This window comes from Siphateles boraxobius, unplaced genomic scaffold, assembly GCF_051911475.1.
Source record: "Siphateles boraxobius isolate OS27281-9 unplaced genomic scaffold, OSU_SipBor_1 61, whole genome shotgun sequence".
Taxonomy (NCBI): domain Eukaryota; kingdom Metazoa; phylum Chordata; class Actinopteri; order Cypriniformes; family Leuciscidae; genus Siphateles; species Siphateles boraxobius.
The window spans coordinates 4,797,206-4,818,571 of NW_027509188.1; the positions used below are offsets into that span (position 1 = coordinate 4,797,206).

A 21,366-nucleotide genomic window follows, 5' to 3' on the forward strand; every position below is an offset into this window, starting at 1 on the left:
CATTTATAATTGTTAATGACATGCAATCATGACCATGCCAAAAAGTATGACTAACAGTATGTGTCCTTCAGGCTTCCCTAACGTGATTGGTGCCATAGACTGCACACACGTCCCCATCAAGGCCCCACCAGGGCCCAATGAAGGGGATTTTGTGAACCGAAAGGGGGTTCACAGTGTAAATGTGCAGGCAAGTTACTATTACAATTTATAATTATAATTCATAAAAAAATGAATGTAATCAAAAAGTATGCAGTTGACTGACTAAAATCTCTTAGATGGTGTGTGACTCTATGTTCCATATAACAAATGTGGAAGCAAAATGGCCAGTATCAGTGCATGACTCAAGAATTTTCAGAGAGTCACATTTATGCACATTATTTGAACGTGGTAAGGGAACTTATAAATGTCAAGCTCACAGTACTACACACACTTATGCTGAGCCTAACAAAATTGCATTTTTTCATTATACAGGGAATTTTGACAGGGTCCTGCTTGGTGACCGGGGCTATGCCTGCAGGCAGTACTTCTTGACACCATTCCCTGACCCAAACCCTGGACCACAAACCCGTTACAATGCAGCTCTAGCCAGGACAAGGGCACGCATTGAAATGACCTTTGGGCAACTAAAGGAAAGATTTCAGTGTCTGAAGGGTCTGAGGGTTGCACCTGACAGGGCCTGTGACATAATTGTTGCATGTGCCATATTGCATAACATTGCCACTATCAGAAAGGAGAGGACCCCTGTGGTTGGGGTGCAGCCTGATGATGACCTCCAGCCAGTGCACTTGGACCAACCTAGTGGCAGAGCTGCACGGGACAGAATTGTGGAACACCATTTTTGAATGTGTAATAAAAGACAAGACAAAAATGCTTAGTTCCTGGAGTTTTATTTAAACAATTATTTATAAAGAAAAGCCAGCAAGTCATCCTTTGCCTGCAATAAGAGATAGTTATGTAAAGTCAGCAATACTACTATGTGTCAAATGATGTATTAGCACTTACTCTGAAGGTCCTTTTGAAGCAACTCTATCTCTAGTGCAATTTTTCTCTTTTTCAAGTTGTCAAGTTCAATTTCTCCTCTTAATTTGTGTTTTTTCAGGTCAAAATACTCGATTTTTTGTTGAAGATGCCATTTATATAGGGAACGGATGTCACCCTGTGTCATTTTGTGAAAGAAAAAGGGTCAAAACATGCCTCATGCAACAAAAGTAAAAAGTAAAAGTACAACACTGTCCACCTCTGTATCAGTTCTTTGTGCAGACTCTTCTGTAGGCCTTTCTGTAGGCCTTTCTGTAGGTGTGGACTCCTGCAACTCATATTGCAGACAGAAAGAATAGGTACACAAGTATATACAAATTAGTGTAAAGTTATTTATGCACTTACAGGTTCTTCCTCCAAAGGACAGTCATCTGAGAGGGTTTCTTCACTGTCCTGTGCAATGGAAATAAATGGGTATTACAAAGTGTTGCACTTTCTTCCCTTTATGCAAGTTAGAAAAAGTACACAACTTACTGCATATGCTTCAGCCACCACTTGCTTGGGAACAGGTAAAAGTGTTGGTGTATTATGTAAAACTGCACAAAAGAGGGGAACAAAAAAAATTGTCATTACAATTAACTACACTGTAAAAAATATAATGTGATCAATAACTCATGGCAATATATTTTATATTAACTAAAAGTTTAGAAGTTTTCACTTTCACAAACGGTTTAAATTACTGTACAAGCCATTTGGATTATACTTCATTTAATGCAGCAACAAATAATTTTACAGTGTACTAAGAGAATTGAAAACTCATTTAGCCTACCAGTAATAAAGGTGTTGCTGCTACTGGTCCCTGGCTTTGGGTCTGAGGAAGAGCTGCCCCCAGGGATGCCCTCCACAATGGGTCGGTTTTCATTCAACCCAAGGGCCAGCTCCTCTGCTGGGGTATATTGTGGTGGTGCAGGACCACCACCTGTTTTTTTTTTTTTCAGCCTTTTTCTTGGTGGCTGTTATAAACAGACAAACACATTATTTAACAGTGGCTTTTAAAATGAGGAAAAAGTGGCTTTTTAAAATAAAGACAGTATAAGAATTAAAGGCTACCATTTTGTAGAATATTCTTGTACTTCATTTTTACTTGTCCCCATGTTCTAGTGGGTCCCGCGGAGGCTCTGACATAAAAGAACAAAATAAATATGAAATTATTAAAATGCAAAAATACATACTGTAGAAAGTGATAGAAACATCTACCATGGACAGCACTTACGCATTTAATTTGTCTGATACTTTTTGCCAGCCCTCTCTCCTGGATTTTGCAGACTTCGAGGTGTTCCCTGTCGTTTTAATTAAAGATTCAAATTCGGCATAACCTTCCATTAAAAGCTCTTGTTCTCCTTGGGAGAAAAACTGGGCGCGTTCTTTGGCCATGCTGAACAGCCAATAGCAGCGTTGCTGATCATTGTTTCTACTATCGATACATATCCCCTTTTAACCCAGCGCATGAACGCGCAATTATCTCAGATAACTCAATCCAGCGATACTAATCATAAACAACAGGTGTGTTCGAAGAACCCAATTAGCCGGATCATGATTAGCACGATGATATCATCTTGGATGTCTCATTTGATCTCGGATGTTTTAAGCAACGTACGAAGAACGAGCCCCAGATTTGTGGCCAGATCTAACTTGTATGTGTATATTGAACATACAAAAAAAAACAGAAAAGTAAAGATTTGAATGTACAGAAATATTTGTTACGAACCCATTTTGTAAAAAGTGGCTACGTAAGGGTTTCACAACATAAAGAAGGACACGTGAAAACTCGAGTGCGCTGCGTTGACATTTATTACTCACAAACATGCAAAAACTCAAGAAACACGTATCACAAATAAATAAAAATAATAAACTTCAGATAGTATGAAGGCAACAAATATTAACCAGACGATCGACCAAGTCATTTAAATAAAAGAAATGAAACAAAAGAAAAAGCTTGTTTGCTGGTTCTCCTCTCTCCTTCCATACTCCGCTTCAGCGTCCTTATTATAGTGGATCAGAAACGACTCCAACGAGGTGCAGGTGTATAATGTTACACAGGTGCAGACCCACCAGTAAACTCAGACACACACAAAATGAAACACAGAGGCTGCGTCCGAAACCGCATACTTCCCTACTATATAGTAGGGAAAAAGCAGTAGGCGAGCGAATAAGTATGTCCGAATCCTTAGTATCCATAAAAGAGTAGGCGAGAATTACCAGAGTGACGTACTAATTATCGCGAGATTCGGGCTCACGTATACTTATAGTGCGTCCGAATATTCCTACTTTCCTACTATATAGTAGGCGAAAACAGTATTTGAAAGGAGTAGTATGTCCGAAACCTCAGTACTCATAAAAGAGTAGGCGAGAAGTTCCAGGATGGCTTACTGCTTCAGCACAGATTCTGAAGCAACCATCGACGGATACTTTTCTATCCCAGGAGGCCACGGGAGAGGATACGTCATTATCCAACATTACGATCAGCGACCTATGTCAGCGACGCGGGTGTTTTCAAATGTGAGTAAACACGGTTCCTTGTGTTAAAATGTGTTGAAATACAGTAGGCTAGAGTAAACTGTCGAATTGTTGAAGGTGTAAAGACGTTAGACAGTATAGTATAGTTGTGATTTTGCTGTAAAAACACATTATTGTGTATTGCTATCAGGAGAGCTCCAGTAAGCACACATCTCCAAAGTAGATGTACATAAACCATATACCTCTTAAAGATGCTTATTTTAAATGTCTATTTACATCTGACAGGAAAATCTTCTATAAGTATTGCAGATGAGCACATCACAACATGAAATAGACATCTGATGTATGTGTGCTATTTTAGAATTTACTGTTGTGGCAACACTGTTTACATTAGATAAATGTGCTGTAAGTAAGGTAAATACACAAATCTATAAAGTAACTAAACATGTTATCTATTTTATTAGTCCATTAGTACTGTTGATAAATTGAGGAACATTTGGGGGAGTGGAGAGTGGCTCATGAAGCTGAATGCTGCATCAAAGGCTTTGAATGAGTATACTACAGAAATGAATAACAAAATCTATTTAAATCTTAAGTTGTAGTTTATTTTAATTATTGTAATTTCAAACACAGTTATTACAGCACTTTTCTCATTCGGATCTGAAATGTCTGCAGACTGGTGTGAGCACTGAGGATGGAGAGCCCGGAGCTGAATCCTGGAAATGGTGCCATGGATGAGACCCTCCATCACTCCACCGGCCCTTATCGCCTCAGAACAACCTCCGGCACGGAGGCACGGTCACCTGGTGGTCAGCTGATTCATCAGAATAAAGCCACAGAATGAGAACCGCTGTGTGGAGATGGCAGTAGGATGTGGGGTTCAGCGCCTGTAAATACATGCTTGTAGTTTGAATAAAGCTTTGTTTGTGTTGTTGACTTGTATATGCATTTGTTTATTCTGATGGTTACTTTTATTCATTATTTTACTTATCCATGTTTCTTATTGTTGTTGTCATTAAATAAAATACAATTATTTAATATATTTATGCTTTAATTCATTGCTTGACTATAACTGTATTTACTGAATTTATCTTTTGTGTATTCATGCATATGTCATATGACAAAACAAATTACATTTTGCTTGTTTTTACTAAAATATACAATTTTCAGTAAAAAAAGTTTTGGTCAGCATTTATCATTATTATTGTGTAAGTTTTGGGGTGGGCTAGCGATGCAATTCATTCTGGGGTAATCTTGTTTTTTAAGGAGTGATACTTACATTTTTCTAGTATAAAAATCAACAGTCTTCTCCAAAGGTGAGATCTTCGAGCAGTCGTGTGCTGTGAGCAATGTGCAGACATTACAAACGCTGAGGAAAACTGTTCTAGGTATGGCTGTCGAGTTACTGATGTTATGAGGTGTTAGTGCACCTGTCGCTCATATCATTTTTTATTGCAGAACTTATAGTTACATACAAGATCAGGATGAACAATCATAATGACAGAAAACATAAATATGGGTTTGCATCCATCATAATATGATATTATATACACAGGAAAAAAAGAACAATGACAAGTTTAAATATCTTTGAATAATAGCGGTACAAACAAACTGATGTTGTTGTTGTTATTTATAATCCAGAGGGATGAAACATTCAACAAGAAAAAGAGGAAAACATAAAGGACAGCCCTTAGGGGCCCAAAAGTGCTTTTTGCTTGTGGGTGAACATTTTGGATTTAAAATAAAGAAATTAAAAACATATTCAAGAGATGACGATTTAGGTTTTTTGTAATGAAAAATTATATATTTAAGGTGTTTATATATATATATATATATATATATATATATATATATATATATATAGCATATTTAAACTGTGGGTCACATTAGAAGCGTTAAAAATAAGAACTTAAATCGACCATAAATGTATTGGTTATACTACAATCACAAAATAAGCAGGTTTAGTCAAGTCAAGTCATCCTCATTTATATAGCGCTTTTAACAATGTAGATCGCTTCAAAGCAGCTTTACAGAGACAAACATATAATCAATATAAAGATATTACAGAGATTAATTAAACGTGTCGTTCATATCTTTTAAGTTGTTGCACTTGTGATAACGCGTCGTAGGTCACATGATAACGTCAACATGGTGGATGTCCGGTTCGCATTCATACTCAACGAGATTTGGCTATAAAGTACCTACTCTTTTAGCGCTCGTTAAGTAAGTACTTATTGAAATTAAGTACCTACTCATTGAGTATGCGGTTTCGGACGCAGCCAGAGTCATGACGTCATCACAAGTAGACGGAAACACGAGACACGAACCGTAACACTCCCCCACTTAAAGAAAGAACCAGTCTTCTTTTTAGACAGGTTCTGGACAAAACGAACAGTAAAAGCAAACAAGAACATCACAATAAAAACAAGATTACACATAGGCTTACACATAAATTAAATTATACATTTACCTAGCCCTGAGAAAAGGCATCTGCCACGACGTTGTCAGTTCCTTTCTTGTGATGGATCTCAAGATTATAACATTGAGCTATTAGCGCCCAGCGCATCAAACGTTGGTTATGATTGTACATTTTATTTAAAAAAAACAACGGATTATGGTCCATGTAGACGACGACGGTAGTAGAGCTGTATCCCACGTACACATCGAAGTGCTGCAAAGCAAGCAACATAGCTAGAGTCTCTTTTTCGATAGTAGAATAATTCAACTGGTGACGATTAAATTTAGCTGAGAAATAAGATACTGGATGGGATATGCCATCAGCACCACTCTGAAGCAGGACAGCTCCAACTCCTGTCGTGCTGGCGTCTACCTCAAGCTTGAACGGACAAGTCAGGTCAGTAGCAGACATCACCGGAGCACTGCAAAGGAGAGACTTTGCACACAAAAATTCAGTGTTACATTCCTCAGTCCAATTAAAAACAATTTTAGAGCTACACATCTTCGTTAAGGGAGCGACTACAGTCGAGAAATTTTTACAAAAACACCTGTAATAGCCAGCCATGCCTAAAAATCGTTGCAACTCTCTCCTAGTAGTGGGCACAGGGTATGCAAGAATAGCGGTCACTTTTGCGTCGACCGGACGTACTTGACCATTTCCAACCTGTTTCCCCAAGTATGTAACGGAGGCTTTCGCAAAATCGCATTTAGTCAGATTTAAAGTTAAAGAGGCGGCAGCTAATTGGCTAAAAACATTGTACAAAGTAGAGATGTGATCTGTCCACGTAGAAGAAAAAATAACGACATCATCAAGATAAATATTACAGTTCGGAACATCACCTAAAAATGCAGACATTAACCTTTGAAAGGTAGCAGGCGCGTTTCGAAGACCGAATGCCATACGCGTATATTGGAAGAAAGAATCGGGAGTCACAAATGCGGAGACCTCAGAAGCACGTTCAGTTAATGGCACCTGCCAATAGCCTTTTAAAAGATCTAATTTCGTAATGTACCAAGCCATGCCAAGATTGTCAATACAATCCTCTACTCGAGGCAACGGAAATGCATCCGGCACAGTAACAGAATTCACCTTGCGGAAATCAGTACAAAAACGGAATGAACTGTCAGCTTTAGGTACTAAAAGGCACGGTGAATTCCACGGGCTATTACTCTTTTTGGCGAAACCATTTTGAACCAAATAGTTCACTTCACATTTCATGATCTCCCGTTTACCTACTGGACAACGATACGCATGCTGTTTTATGAGAACTGCATTACCCACCTCAATATCATGCTTCCGTCGTCGTTCTGGTGTATGGATTATATAATCAGTGTCACTCAGCTTGCTCTTAATCACATATGGACTTGCAAATCGCGCAGCTAAAGCAGAACTGGGCAAAGGAAGCAACACTAATACTTTTTCTCCAGGCGTAAAATTACGCACAACCGCGCGTTTGTCAAAACAACGCTTAATTTTCTTCTGCGAAAGAGAAAGTGCTTCTTTCGTGATAGCACAAGCACTTTGCAATCGTTCGCGGGTACGACTAACGAAATCAAGCACATTATGTTTCTCAGTCGTACCAGTAGAGAAAAACTCATCTTTTAGTACTTTTAAAGGACCCCATACATTATGACCAAAGACCAATTCCGACGGACTAAAACCAAGGGACTCTTGTCGTGCTTCACGTAATGCAAATAAAACCAAAGGGACTCCCTCATCCCACTCATTCCCTGCCTCCAGGCAATATTTTCGCACACTGGATTTCAACGTCTGGTGCCACCTCTCCAGTGCCCCCTGCGATTCGGGATGGTAGGCACTGGATGTGACATATGACACACCCAAACCTTTCAACACATTTCGGAATATTTTAGACAAAAAATTAGTACCTTGATCTGTTTGAACAGTTCTCGGCAATCCGAAGGTTGTGAAAAACTTTATTAGAGCCTTGGTGACACTTTTGGCAGTTATATTCCGTAACGGAATTGCTTCTGGGAACCGTGTGACAGCACACATAATTGTTAAAATATACTGAGAACCGGATTTAGTTCGCGGCAACGGCCCAACGCAATCTACCAAGACGCGTTCAAACGGTTCTTCTACTGCCGGAATAGGGTGAAGTGGAGAAGGTGGCACGATCTGATTGGGCTTTCCTACTACTTGACACGTATGACAAGACTTACAATATCGAGACACATCAGCTTTTTTTGGAGCACCCGATGGTAAGTTTTATTTATACCAAGATGCCCAGACCAAGGATGATCATGTGCCAAGCTTAAAATATGCTGTCGAAATTTCGAGGGCACCACAATCTGATGGACCACGTTCCAGTCCTCCGAATTTTCATCATTCGATAATCGAGCATCAACACAGTATTGCTCCAATAGAACTGATGGTTGTACGAAGGTGACATTTTACTGTCAGCACTTAAACGACATTTCTCTAACGTATGTATTAGTAACATGCACAACTGACATTACTTTCCCTCCAGCAAGATCATTTCCCATGATAAAATCAAGACCTTTCACAGGTAAGGAAGCCGCTACGTTAAAAAATCCAGAAACTAGTTCAGACGTCACCCAGACGCGATAAAGAGGTACAGTGATGAAACCCATTTCTATACCCTGCACAATAGTGCTAGTATCACATTGGGAATCTGCACAAAAAGGCAAAGTGTCAGACAGTATAAAAGACTGAGATCCTCCCGTATCACGCAAGATCTTCACAGCCTTCTGGTCCTCAACACGACCAGTCAATGATACATAACCGTCAAACACGAAAGGCTGAAAGCTACTGAAATCATGGTCTGTGGAGACACAGTTTTCACTAAAACTGAACCACGAGGTTGAGCTGAAAAATCCTGACGTTCATGCTTTCGTTTTAAAATTCGACACTCAGCAATAACGTGTCCAACCTTGTGACAATAGCCACACTCTTTACGCATTTTCGGGCTAGACGGACTAGGCCTGACTTTAAAGTCAGAAGAATTAACTTCATTCTCTCTTTGTTGAGTATAGCCTAAATCACTCGCACGCTTTAAAAACACAGGTTTATGAATAAGTGCATACTCGTTGTCACGGTGTGGGTTCATGTCTTGTTCCTGTCTGTCTTGTGTTCCCCCCATTATTGTGTATTTGGTTTAGTCCCGTCTAGTTTTCCCGCTCCTCGTTTGTGTTCATGTTTACCACCTGTGTTAGTTAATTTACCCAGCTGTGTCTTGTTTCACTCATCCGTTCCCCTGTATTTAAACGCTGTGTTTTAGTTCAGTCCTTGTGAGTTCTTAATGTTGTAATGTGTGCTGTTGCGGGTTCCTAGTTTCCTTGTTCTGTGTACTGAGTACCGTATTCTGAGTTTTCCTTGGATCGCCTGTTTGTTGGATTATTAAACTGCTTGCGATTGGATTCACTCTCTGCTTCATTCCTGCCACATCGTAACACTCGTCTGCTAAGACAGCTGCTTGCTGCACAGTTTTAACCTTTTGTTCGTTTAAATATAAAGCAGTACGCTCAGGAACACAATTTCTAAACTCTTCAATGAGCAAAAGTTCACATAAAGATTGATAATCTGCGACTTTACACGCCTTTATCCATCGATCAAAAAGTATACCCTTCTCACGGGCAAATTCGACATATGTCTGTGAAGCGGGTTTTTTTCATTGAGCGAAAACGTTGTCGGTAATGTCGGGAAAGGCTCCCTCCACCATCGCTTATTGACTGTCTGAATGAAATAAAAACCTGGATGTCATCTAACTTACTCAAGCTGAACAGCAGCAAAACAGAGCTATTGGTTGTGGCTCCCAAGCCGCTACTCTCGTGGGTAGGTGGTCTACTCCTCAAAGTGGATGGTTGCTCCATCTCTCCTTCCAAGGAAGTCCGCAACCTTGGTGTCATTTTGGACTCCACCCTCTCCTTTCAGTCATCAAACTCATTACTAAATCTGCCTTCTACCACCTCAAAAACATTTCCAGACTTCGACCATCACTCTCAGACCCTGTGGCTGAGTCACTCATTCACGCCTTCATCACCTCTCGCTTGGACTATTGCAATGGTGTCCTGTATGGGGTACCCAGTAAGATTCTGGAAAGACTACAATACGTCCAGAATTCGGCTGGCAGGGTTCTAACACACACTAGGTCTTGGCAGCACATTACACCAATCCTCACCCAGCTACACTGGCTCCCGGTCAAATTTCGCATCACTTACAAAATCCTGCTCCTCACGTATAAATCTCTTCATGCCACTGCCCCCCGGTATCTACTGGACCTTCTCCATCCCTATATCCCCTCACGGAACCTGCGGTCCATTGACAAGGGCCTGCTCTCTGTCCCCCACACAAGACTGCGGACTTTTGGGGACAGAGCCTTCAGCGTCGCAGCCCCTACCCTCTGGAATTCCATTCCTGCAGACATCCGAAATGCTCCCTCTCTGGACATTTTCAAAAACCTTCTAAAAACCGACCTCTTTACAAAGGCATTTAACCAGGACTGATTCATTTTTATTATCTACTTATTTTATTTTATTCTCTTCCTTATTCTTTATTCCTTATGTAGCTATATGTAAAGCGTCCTTGGGTCCCGTGAAAGGCGATATAAGTATAATTATATAACTTATAAGTATAAGTTATTATTATTATTATTGTTTATAAATGTTCAGGTACTAACTCATAGGCACGGAGAATCGTATTTTTTACTGTCTCATATTGAACACTTTCCTCTAATGGAAGAGATGCACAAACTTCTTGCGCTTTCCCTGTTAACTTACATTGTAACATTAATGACCAGTCCTCTGTTGGCCACTTCAAAGCAGATGCTATTCTTTCAAATGCTTGAAAATAAGCTTCAACCTCTTTCTCCCGAAAAGGTGGAACAATTACAATATTTTTCGCCACATTAAAGGAAGTCGAATGATCAAGAGAATCCGTTAACGCAGGTAGAGAGTTAACTGTAGGTATCACAGGAATATTTGACACTAATGCCGCAGCTCCAACCTCCAAACTAGGTCTATCTTCAAATACAAATTTTTTAGATGTTTTTGGATCATCTCGAACAGACTGTAACTCTAACTGGCGCATCTTAACTTTCATCTCCGCATCAATACGGTACAACTCAAGCTGATGCTGCAACTCATCCTTTCGTGCTTGAGCTCTGTCTTGCGTCTCAAGCTGTAAGCGAGCTAAACGTACTTTTAACCGCAAACCTCCCGGGGGTACAGGCGATTCTTCGGTAGAGAGGGATAAAGGCTCAAACTTAGGCAAAGAAAAAGGTGGTGCTCCTACCTTCGCCCCAACACCGGCACCCGGCATAACTGGATTGCCAGCGAGAGGACGCAGTGAGGTAGAAGAATGCAGTGGGAGTTGTTCCTCATCCATAACAGCTGCAACTGACTCTGCCGATTCAGGAACATCCTCCCCTAAAGACAACACCCCATCATTCATTAACCCAGTTAACAAACAAGCTTTCAAATCTTCCTTAAGCAATGTTTTAGAAACAGGTATCTCAAAATGTCGAGCAATAAGGAATAAATCGTCCTTTCTACATGTTTCCAACACTGCAACGCTAGGTTGACTTATAAACTCATTTAAATCAAACGTCGCCATAATAAATTGATGAGCAAAAACACAAACATAATAAGTTAATAACTACGAACGACTCCGGACCTAAACCTACCTAACCGAAACTAGCTAAAACCTCTCTAGTCTTCAGAGGGTACCAGTTGAGAGGCAAGCCTCTCCCCCGGAGTACCTCCAAACACAACAAACTAAAATAATAAAGAAAACAATAAATATTAAACCGTAGTGAGAACCGACGCTAAGCATGGCCCTCCTGTTTTACTCTACCTACCAGGTGATCGCCCAGCACCACTATGTTTACCTGCTCATCAAACAAAATTAAAGTAATCCGAGATCCCGGACGAGCCCCCAATTTATGTTACGAACCCTTTTTGTAAAAAGTGGGTACGTAAGGGTTTCACAACTTAAAGGAGGAAACGTGAAAACTCGTTGACATTTATTACTCACAAACATGCAAAAACTCAAGAAACACGTATGACAAATTAATAAATAAAAATAATAAACTTCAGATAGTATGAAGGCAACAAATATTAACCAGACGATCAACCAAGTCATTTAAATAAACAAATGAAACAAAAGAAAAAGCTTGTTTGCTGGTTCTCCTCTCTCCTTCCATACTCCGCTTCAGCGTCCTTATTATAGTGGATCAGAAACGACTCCAACGAGGTGCAGGTGTATAATGATACACAGGTCCAGACCCATCAGTAAACTCAGACACACAAAAGAAACACAGAGTCATGACGTCATCACAAGTAGAGGGAAACACGAGACCGAACCGTAACATATTCAACAAATTATAAAAAACAGATTTTATGTTGAACTTTTATTTCAAGACTTCAAGGCATTTATTTTATTGAACAAAATTAGTTTTGGGGAAAGGTGTAAATCAAAAGAGAAAACATATTTACATTATCATTTTATTGAGGTTCATGTGGGTTCTGTAATAGATGCATAATTTGCTCTTGTCTTTTACCCATTTTCTTCAGCTCCTCCAAAATTGTTCCCAAGCTGGTCACCATCTTTTTTTCGAAGGACCCTTTCCGCCTCTCCTTAAGTCGCCACCATCTCTCCAGATCTGGCCTTACCAGGGACTCAAGCACAGCAGTCCTTCTCTCAGCATGCTCTTCGTAAGCCTCTAGAAATTGTAAGGGTTGTGGTCATCTTTGCCTGCTTGTGACGTTTGTATTTTGTATGGTAGAGGTTCCTGGCTGTTCATCCAGACTAGCACCTGCTGGCTGGTCTTGAAGAGAACACGTTGTGGGTCTGTTTTTGGAGGAGGTCTCTTCCAAACACTCTGGCATACGCCTCGGTGGGCCAGGTTTGTCCAATAGGCGCTAGAGCCCACTTTGCAAGGGGCATGGCCTATTCGTGGGCCTGTTCCAGTGGTGTGCCAATTCAAGATATATGTGCAGCGGCCGGCTGGTCCTCGCCGTCCACATTTGTTAGGTTCTATAACATGGAGGTACCTTGCCTGCAGGATTGAGTCCTCTCAATATGATAAATAGACCTGACGGTATTCGGTCTTATCAGTCTAACATGATTACTGTCCATAAGCACAAGTTATCCTAGGACTGTGTTATAAGAACGAGCCTGGTTCAAGCGCCCCAGTCCCTCTTATCATGATATCCGACTTGGGTCCGGTCTCTGTTCTTGTGAGTATTTATTATGGCTTGCTTCTGTGAGCCTCGGGATGCTTCCCTAGACTCTAGTTGGATTAGAGCCAGTTGCTAATAGTGCGGCTTGTTACATTGCGTCCCCACTGCGTATTAGCTACGCATTACGAAGTGACCGTTCTCGAAAGGGAACGTAATTGGTTACTAGCGTAACCTCGGTTCCCTGAGAGTAGGGAACGAGTATTGCGTAGCCTGCCACACTATTGCAATCTGTCAGTGTTTGTCGCTTCAGTCGCTTCAACCTGTTCTATAGGTGAAAGTAGGGGCTTCTTATAGCCATAAGCCATGCCCATTCTGGCTCATCACTTCTCTCAGCACAACATGTCTCAGTTCAGTGAACTGTTGGAGTTACTGGAGTAAAATATACTCTGGGTTATTGGTTTATTTCGAGTCAGAGGGACTGTCAGGCATGTCTGAAAGTTAGTAACTTTAGTAACATGTGGATCAGCGCTGACGCAAGACGCGAACAGTTTTGAATGATTCAATCCGATTTAGTGTACTGGTTCGACCAGTTCACTAAAAAGAACTGGTTCAAAAGAACGATTCGTTCACGAACCGGACATCACTACTATGATCAAAGAGGCTTGTGTTTGTAGTGCTCACTTCATATCAGGTAAAGTCATCCTTTATCATCCGTTTCTGTTAGATTAAACTCGAAAGCCATCGATTGCATGAACAGTTTTCTGTACACTAGCCTATAACGTTAAGCTATGCAGGTTAATAGTTTTGTAAATGTCATGGACCTGTGTCATGCTACAGACATAGCCAGCTGCTAGAAGTTAGCCGCAGGCTAATGCCAACATTGTTACAACAACGGTAGAGTTAAGGCATGGTGAGTAAACAAATGTTTTCTGTAAACTGTAGACTGATTTAATAGTTAGGTGAAGTTTGATATCTGGCATTAACTGTGACCTGTGTCATGCTACAGACTTAGCAGATAGCAGACTAGCTTTACATTAGCGCCTCACTATGACAACAGAAGATCGCGTTGTAATCAATGTGTGCAATTCTTTTTTTGTAGGAGAGGCATCACTTGACTCCAGTAGTCCTGACTATGTGCCCTCCTTGTTTGTGTACAGAAAACCAAGCCAGACACCTAAGACAAAAATGGAAAGGTACGAATTAAAAAAAAGTATCTATCTATCTATAAGGCTTGTCTGTTTCTTTCTTGCAACGTCCAGAAAACTGGCGCAGTAGTCTAGACCACCTAGTCTAATCATTATCAAAATGTCTTTGACTTCCTCTCACTAGCTCTCTCTTGAGTCACATGTATTTCTCTCTCCTTCTGTCTTATATGGACTGTGGATCTTTTTTAAAGGGGTGGTTAACTGCTTTTTTTCTTTGCATGATTGTGTTTATGGGGTGCAATATAACATGTCTTCGCGTTTGTTTGTTCAAATGTAAATAATGATGTCAATACTGCTGTATCAGTTTAAGCCAGAATCAGACCCAGAAAGCGGCACTGAAGAGAGTCAAGCAGAACCTCCCCAAACACGGCTCTTACAAAACGTTTCTGAATGGTAAATTTTTGTATTATTATTATTCTATTCTACTATTATTATATAAGAATTGAGATACGCTGTTACTTGAAAATGCTACTGCTGCTTGTTTGCTTTTGAGATACGGTTTTCTCCTGATTAAATATTTAATATTATATCGTTATATATTATAGTTATATCGTTTTTTAAAGTTATTGTTTTATCGATATAATGAACAACCGTCTATCTATTCACAAAACTTAGTTTACTCGGTGTATCGTTTTATTTAGGTGTACATGTGGCAACTGTGTTAAAATGCCAACAGAACGCGAAAACATCTGTTGGAAAGAAATACAAAAGGTATTGTAAAAATATATATGCCTGTACACTGATAACAGCAGCTGAAGTTTGCTGTTGCGATTACATATAATTTTTTTAACTTTATACACGTTTGTCTTATACACACAAAATAGCATCGAACTAACTGGCTACTATAAATAAACAGCGTTGGCATTGGTTTACGTTCTTGATCAAATCGAAAAATTACGTCAAAGTATACATGGAAAATACATTTACAAAATTAGTACATAATTACAAATTCAGGTCCAAAATGTTTGTACGCGTTTGTCATAGACACGAAATTAGCATAACTAAGTGGCTACTAAAGCCAGCGCTGGCATTTGTTTACGTCCTTGATAAAACTGTCTAAAATTATACATGCAAATACATTTAAAATGATTAAGTCTTACTTACAGGTTGTGGCCCAACAACTGCTGCCTCTGGTTTTAAAGTTGGAACTGCTTCATGCTTTAGTAACAGTTTCTTGTTGAATCCGGCATTGAATTTGTGGAGATTCTGGAAGCTGTCTTCCGTAAAATGCACAGCACAGAGAGCTTGGAACATAATCAAACATAAATTGTAGCCATTGTTGACGAACTACAGCATCCGTAGGAAGCCCGAACACAGAAGACCTGACAGCTGGGTGAAAAATAACACTTTCGACGGCATGGCTACTGCTCTCCACTATAACTCTTCATCTTCGAATAAGCCGCAGAAATATGGCCATGCCCCCTTTTTTGCATATTCCGGAGGGAGGGTTGATGTAAATTTATGGGTTAGTTACGTATAAAACCCGGGAAGTATCTCGTTGTAGTCCCATTCGAGTCGTTTTTGTAGGCATTAAACTTCCTGATTTTTAAAAGACGATATCTCTCTGCTTACGTTGAACTTTCAGGGCAGCAACTTTGCAGATACTGTTCATGCACCAACAGCAACATTACACTCTATTTAAAATGAAAAAAGTGAAATCGCAATCAAGCACCCCTTTAAATTCAATCAATACTCATTATATTGGTCTGATGTTTGTCAGTAGCATGCCTCAAGGAGATACTAAAACCTCAGTGGTGTTATTGGCCAATATGTTCAGTGTAGAATCTGATATCTAATTAAAACTATTAATTTAGGTAAAATTATAAATGCTTTAAAAGCAAACTGGTAAATAGATAGCTCACCCAAAAATGAAACTTCTCATCATTTGCTCACCATCATGCCATCAGTGTTGTATAGAACTTTCTTCCATCAGATAAACATAAACAATGAGTTTAAAGAAAATAATATAAATAAACCCACATTATCCCATTTGAATGAATGGTGCTCTTTTGACACTTGAAAAACCACACACAGTGACCAAACAACAATCCATACAACCACAACAGATGAATAAAAGTCTAATAAAGTGAAATAATGGCACCCCAAATTTTAATCAAAGGGAAAATCTCACCTCTAACATAAGTGCTTTGTAAAGCTTGCACAAGAAAAAGTGGTCCTATATGCTTCCACCTTGTTTTCAACACAAACTTTACAACTAACCTTGTCAAACTGAACTTGTGAACATACCTTAGACAATTGGCCAGCAGCAGTTATTTATAGTAAAAAAACATTTTTTAAATAGAGTTTTCTTGTATACACTTATCTTCGAAAGACATTTTATCAACTACACTTTTTGTTCAAGCATCAAACAACATCAAGCAATTCAATGGCATTAATTAGACTCAGAACTGGTTTACTTTCTTAAAAAATAAAAATAATAATTATATATATATATATATATATATATATATATATATATATATATATATATATATAACAAGACGATGTTACAAATTCTTACAATTGTTGACACTTAACCAGTTAAGTCTCATAATCAGCAAATTATTATTATGACCAAATTATGTTTAATGAATAAAAAATATTTTTGAATCACTGCTGTCCTTTTTTGTTGAAGAAAACAAATACACAAAAATGGACAAAAAAAAATTCTACCCACTATAAATAAATTTAGATTTACAATGCAACAAAAATATACACCAACCATTTATATTTCCTGCGAAATACCTTTTATCATGGTAAAATAAGGTTAACTAGACACACTGACCATGTTAATGACAATCTTTTATCACCTGCAGGTCTCCAGATTAGAAGCTGTAGTCTACAACATGGATCCATCAAGCAGCACAGTCACATTTAGAGACAAATAATGTGAGGTCCGAACTTGCTTTACTGCTGATTCAACGTCAGATATAGAACTGGCACTGTGGGAGGGTCATATTGACTTGATTTAAACATACAACTCCTACACCTTCACTAATCTCAGCAAAAGAAATTTCAAGGGAGAAACATCAGTAACTACAACTCGGCAAACCACCATCACTCCATTGAAAATGCCAATTTCATTTACCCCACTAAATGCAGCAACAACCCAGAAGACTACACTACACAATCTGACAGCAGAATTAGAAGGTGCAGTAATTAACCTACTGTACTAAAGCTTTGCCCATAGTGCCACACCCCACAAAAAGACTTCACCTTAAAAAATAAATTCCACAGATGCCACAGCTGCAAAATCCTGCGCAAGACGGAAAGCTACCTCATTAAATGCAACTGCACCCTCACTTTCTGTATTGGTGATCGAGAAATTGGACTGTCAATTAGCAATTCCGTACTCAACAGATTCATAAAACAGCAATGTGACTTGACAAACATGGATTCACAAGACATTGAGGAGTTCCTGATAACAGCAGGCCCTGTGATACAATACACTAATGAAAACCAAATAACAGCACTTTCCAAAACCATCACTATCCAAGCCCAAGACGGAGAAGAACATCACGCCAGTGATGAAGAGCTGTGTGAATCTACATCTAAAGACACGTCTGTTTTTACAACAACCATTCAACAAGACACTCCACAGACACTGAAGCACCTTGCACAGGACAAGCTCTCTAACACAGATGATCAACTACCACAAAAAGTGAAAACACAATCAAACACAGCACAAACTACATCCACTGCCCAAACCACAACTACTGAAGACACCACAAAAGACAGAAATCTTCCAGTGCCTTGCCTGCCCTCAAAAAATGATGACAAGCCAAAAAAGTCAACCCACAAAAAATGAGCTTCAGGCTCTTAAAACAACAAAAAACCTAAATAATTCTCAGCATTGTCTCTGAACCTCACCTAGACCACTAAGATTCAACACCCTTTCAATGATGAACAAAGGCAACACACCGTAAACGTAACTCTTCAAAGGGATGTTCCACAACACACAAACACACACACATACATTGACTCACATATTAATATATGCTTAATATGCTATATGCAATAAATTGCTTACACTTGGAGTTAATCTTCACTGCTGAAAATGCCCAAGACCACAAAATAAACATTCCTAAATCAACTACCTTATCTATCTGCATTACAATACTACATTACATAACTGCACACAACTTTGTTTATATATGATTGTGGCGAGCAGGACGAGGCAGAGGGACGTGAGGGAACGGCGCGAGGCCGGTGACTTGATTAATGATGAACGACACCGGCGCGACGCACCGGTCTCGTATCTCTCACGGAAGAGCGGAAGCTTAAAGGAGGAGCGATGACTGTGAAGATCAAGAGAGGACCAGGCCTGACCTTGTGTTTTGTTTCTGTTTTGTGTGGCCAGCAGTCGTCCTTGAGGGGCTGCTGGCTTATACTTTTGTTTTTGTATTTGTTTTATTTTATTATTAAAATTATTAAATGTAAAAAAAAATAAAAAAATGAAAGTAAACGACAGCAGCCCCTCACAGATGACTGCTGTCACACATAACAAAACAAACACGACTACAGGCCTGGCCTCTCTCGATCTCCACTGTCGTCGCTCCTCCTTTTATGCTTCCGCTCCTCCGTGAGAGATACGAGACCGGTGCATCACACAGGTGGCAATCATCAGTAATCACGCCACCGGCCTCGTGCCGCTCTCTCACGGCCCTCGGCCTCGTCTTGCTCGCCACAATGATATATAAACATGTCACTTTGATCTATTAAAAGTGGCCATCAGTACATACTTGTTAGAGCTTTTATGCCATCTATCTATGCTAATAAAGTCCTTTCAAGACTACACATTGATGTTCCAGAGTTCCACTGTTCAGTTACAACAGTTAAAAAGTTTATTTAAATACATAATTATCAGTGCATCTCTTCTTATGTTAAAGATATAATTGTAAATGATAGTATATTCTATATAATATATCTATAAAATTTTCTAGAAAGTATACTTTTTTTTAAGTGCCATACTAGCATTGTTAATGGTCAACTATTAATTATTTTAGTACTGTAGAGTTGACACAGGTTGTTAGACAACAAGACAGCACTTATGCTGAATTATTAAATCGACTAAGAAGGCGAAACAGGAAATCTCCACTAAAAAAAGAAGATTTGGAAATACTATCAAGTTGTGAGAATGATGAAAATAACGACTCTTTACATATATTTTCTACTAATGATGAAGTTCATGAGCACAACCTAGAGCAATTAATTAAAATCTGCGAAGATATTGAAACTATAGAGGCTGAAGATTTTGCACGTTGCAAGCAGACTGGTAAATTAGAATTACTTGTTAGACATCATGTAAAAGTTTATAATACAAGCTTGGCAGCAAAGTTGCTTTTAGGAATAAATGCACGTGTCATGTTAATTAAAAATCTTGACATCAATGATGGACTAGTTAATGGTGTTTGTGGTACAGTTACACACATTGCACGTTCAGATAAAAATAAATTACCTGAAACTATTCACGTTTGTTTTGATGATAGTAATGTGGGGCTGAAAAGACTTAAGCAGTGTTTGACTGAACCAGCAAGAGTGGTTCAATCTACACCAATATGTAGAAGAAGAAACCGTTTGTACGAAAGGTGGACTTCGTCGACAGTTTCCTTTAAAATTAGCTTGGGCGTGCACAGTTCATAAAGTTCAGGGTTTAACTGTTGATAGTGCTGTTGTTAGTTTAAAAGAGTTTTTACTGCTGGACAGACAAGAGTTTTTACTGCAGGACAGGCTTATGTAGCATTATGTTGCGTAAGAACTTTGTCTGGTTTGACAATAAAAGACTTCAAAGAAAAAATTATTTATTGTAATGACAAAGTCTTTGAGGCAATTAATGAAATGTTGTCTTTTATGACACGTGATGATTTAGATTATACTATGCCAAATACCTCTTTTTCTGTATTTTTGTTAAATGTAAGAGTTTGCAATGCCACAAACAAGATTTGATGGTTTGTGTTCAACAGTTGCAACCCACGTGTGTAGGTTTAACTGAAACGTGGTTGCCTGCTTTCTATCAGTCAGACAATGTGCACTTAAACAATTATAACTTTGTTAATCTTTCTCGATCAGCCGCATACACAAACGATAGTCCTCTTTTCAATGATTTGAAAGCTCAACAACATGGTGGAGTCGGGTTATATACAACATGTGGTGTGGAAAACACTACAATAATGCTCACACACTTCACTGATATTGACATATTACTTGGAGTTGTGTATACGCCACAAACATATTCTTTATCCATTTTCATAGAAAATGTAGGTAAATTGATTCATTTAATGACTTCGATTTGCAATAAAATCGTACTTATAGGAGACTTTAATAATGATGCTTTACAATCAAAATCCCTGTGCTCTTTCATGTCAGATCATGGTTTTGTTCAACTTGTTACAAAGCCAACATCTGAAAAGGGAACCTTAATTGACCATGTGTACGTGAAGACCATTAACAACTTTTCTGTGCACACAAATGTTGTGCCAGTTTTCTTTAGTACACATGAGGGGGTTTTGTGTTCATTTCAACAGTTACATGTTTAAATTAGTTGGACAACTTGTTCCACAGCTATAGCTTATAGATGATATATTACTTTTACACAGATCCATCAGTAGTAAAACCTTAATTTGGTAGATTTGGTTATGTACAGATCTGATTACATGGTAAAGGAGACAGGGACCCCGAGAACAGAGCTTAGCTATATCTTTTGGATCCTTGTTAAACCACAGTGTTTAGCTGTTCTAGTCTGTGCTTAATTAATTGCAGTGTTTTGGTATTGTATTACTATGTGCAATACTGAGTGTGCTACTATACGCTGGGTGAGTGTGCTGAAAAAAACACCCAGTATTAGATTTACACAAACACACAGTTCTGATCTGTGTTTTATTAATATGCATAATTAATTGCAGTGTTTTGGTATTTCATTCCTATGTCAATACTGAGTGTGCTACTATATGCTGGGTGAGTGTGCTGAAAAAATACCCAGTATTACATATACACAAACACACAGTTCTAATCTGTGTTTTATTAATAAGCATAATTAATTGCAGTGTTT

General features: G+C 39.0%; 1 protein-coding gene across 2 annotated transcripts; it reads right to left on the reverse strand.

Annotated features, from left to right (window-relative positions):
- Window positions 1-871: 871 nt before the first annotated feature.
- Window positions 872-2,644, reverse strand: LOC143718643 (uncharacterized). 2 transcript variants are annotated; one of them, XR_013196461.1, is made up of 6 exons: window positions 2,089-2,245; window positions 1,808-1,991; window positions 1,513-1,574; window positions 1,384-1,431; window positions 1,003-1,306; window positions 872-934 (listed from the first exon to the last, which is right to left on the reverse strand). XR_013196461.1 is itself a non-coding variant. In XM_077209671.1 (6 exons), the coding sequence occupies exons 2-6, from the start codon at window positions 2,089-2,091 to the stop codon at window positions 1,196-1,198; spliced, it is 408 nt and encodes a 135-aa protein (XP_077065786.1). In that variant the 5' UTR covers window positions 2,092-2,156; window positions 2,252-2,644; the 3' UTR covers window positions 872-1,195. The 2 variants fall into 2 exon arrangements, 1 of the variants encoding a protein (XP_077065786.1); XM_077209671.1 differs by adding an exon at window positions 2,252-2,644 and having other exon boundaries at window positions 872-1,306; window positions 2,089-2,156.
- Window positions 2,645-21,366: the final 18,722 nt, after the last annotated feature.

What these genes read in the sequence shown, in the direction of transcription:
- LOC143718643 (XM_077209671.1), bottom strand. An exon ending in CAGCAACACCTTTATTACTG is followed by an intron (nt 1,575 to 1,807) that starts GTAGGCTAAATG and finishes TCTTTTGTGCAG; the next exon opens with TTTTACATAATACACCAACA. An exon ending in GTCCTTTGGAGGAAGAACCT is followed by an intron (nt 1,307 to 1,383) that starts GTAAGTGCATAA and finishes TATGAGTTGCAG; the next exon opens with GAGTCCACACCTACAGAAAG.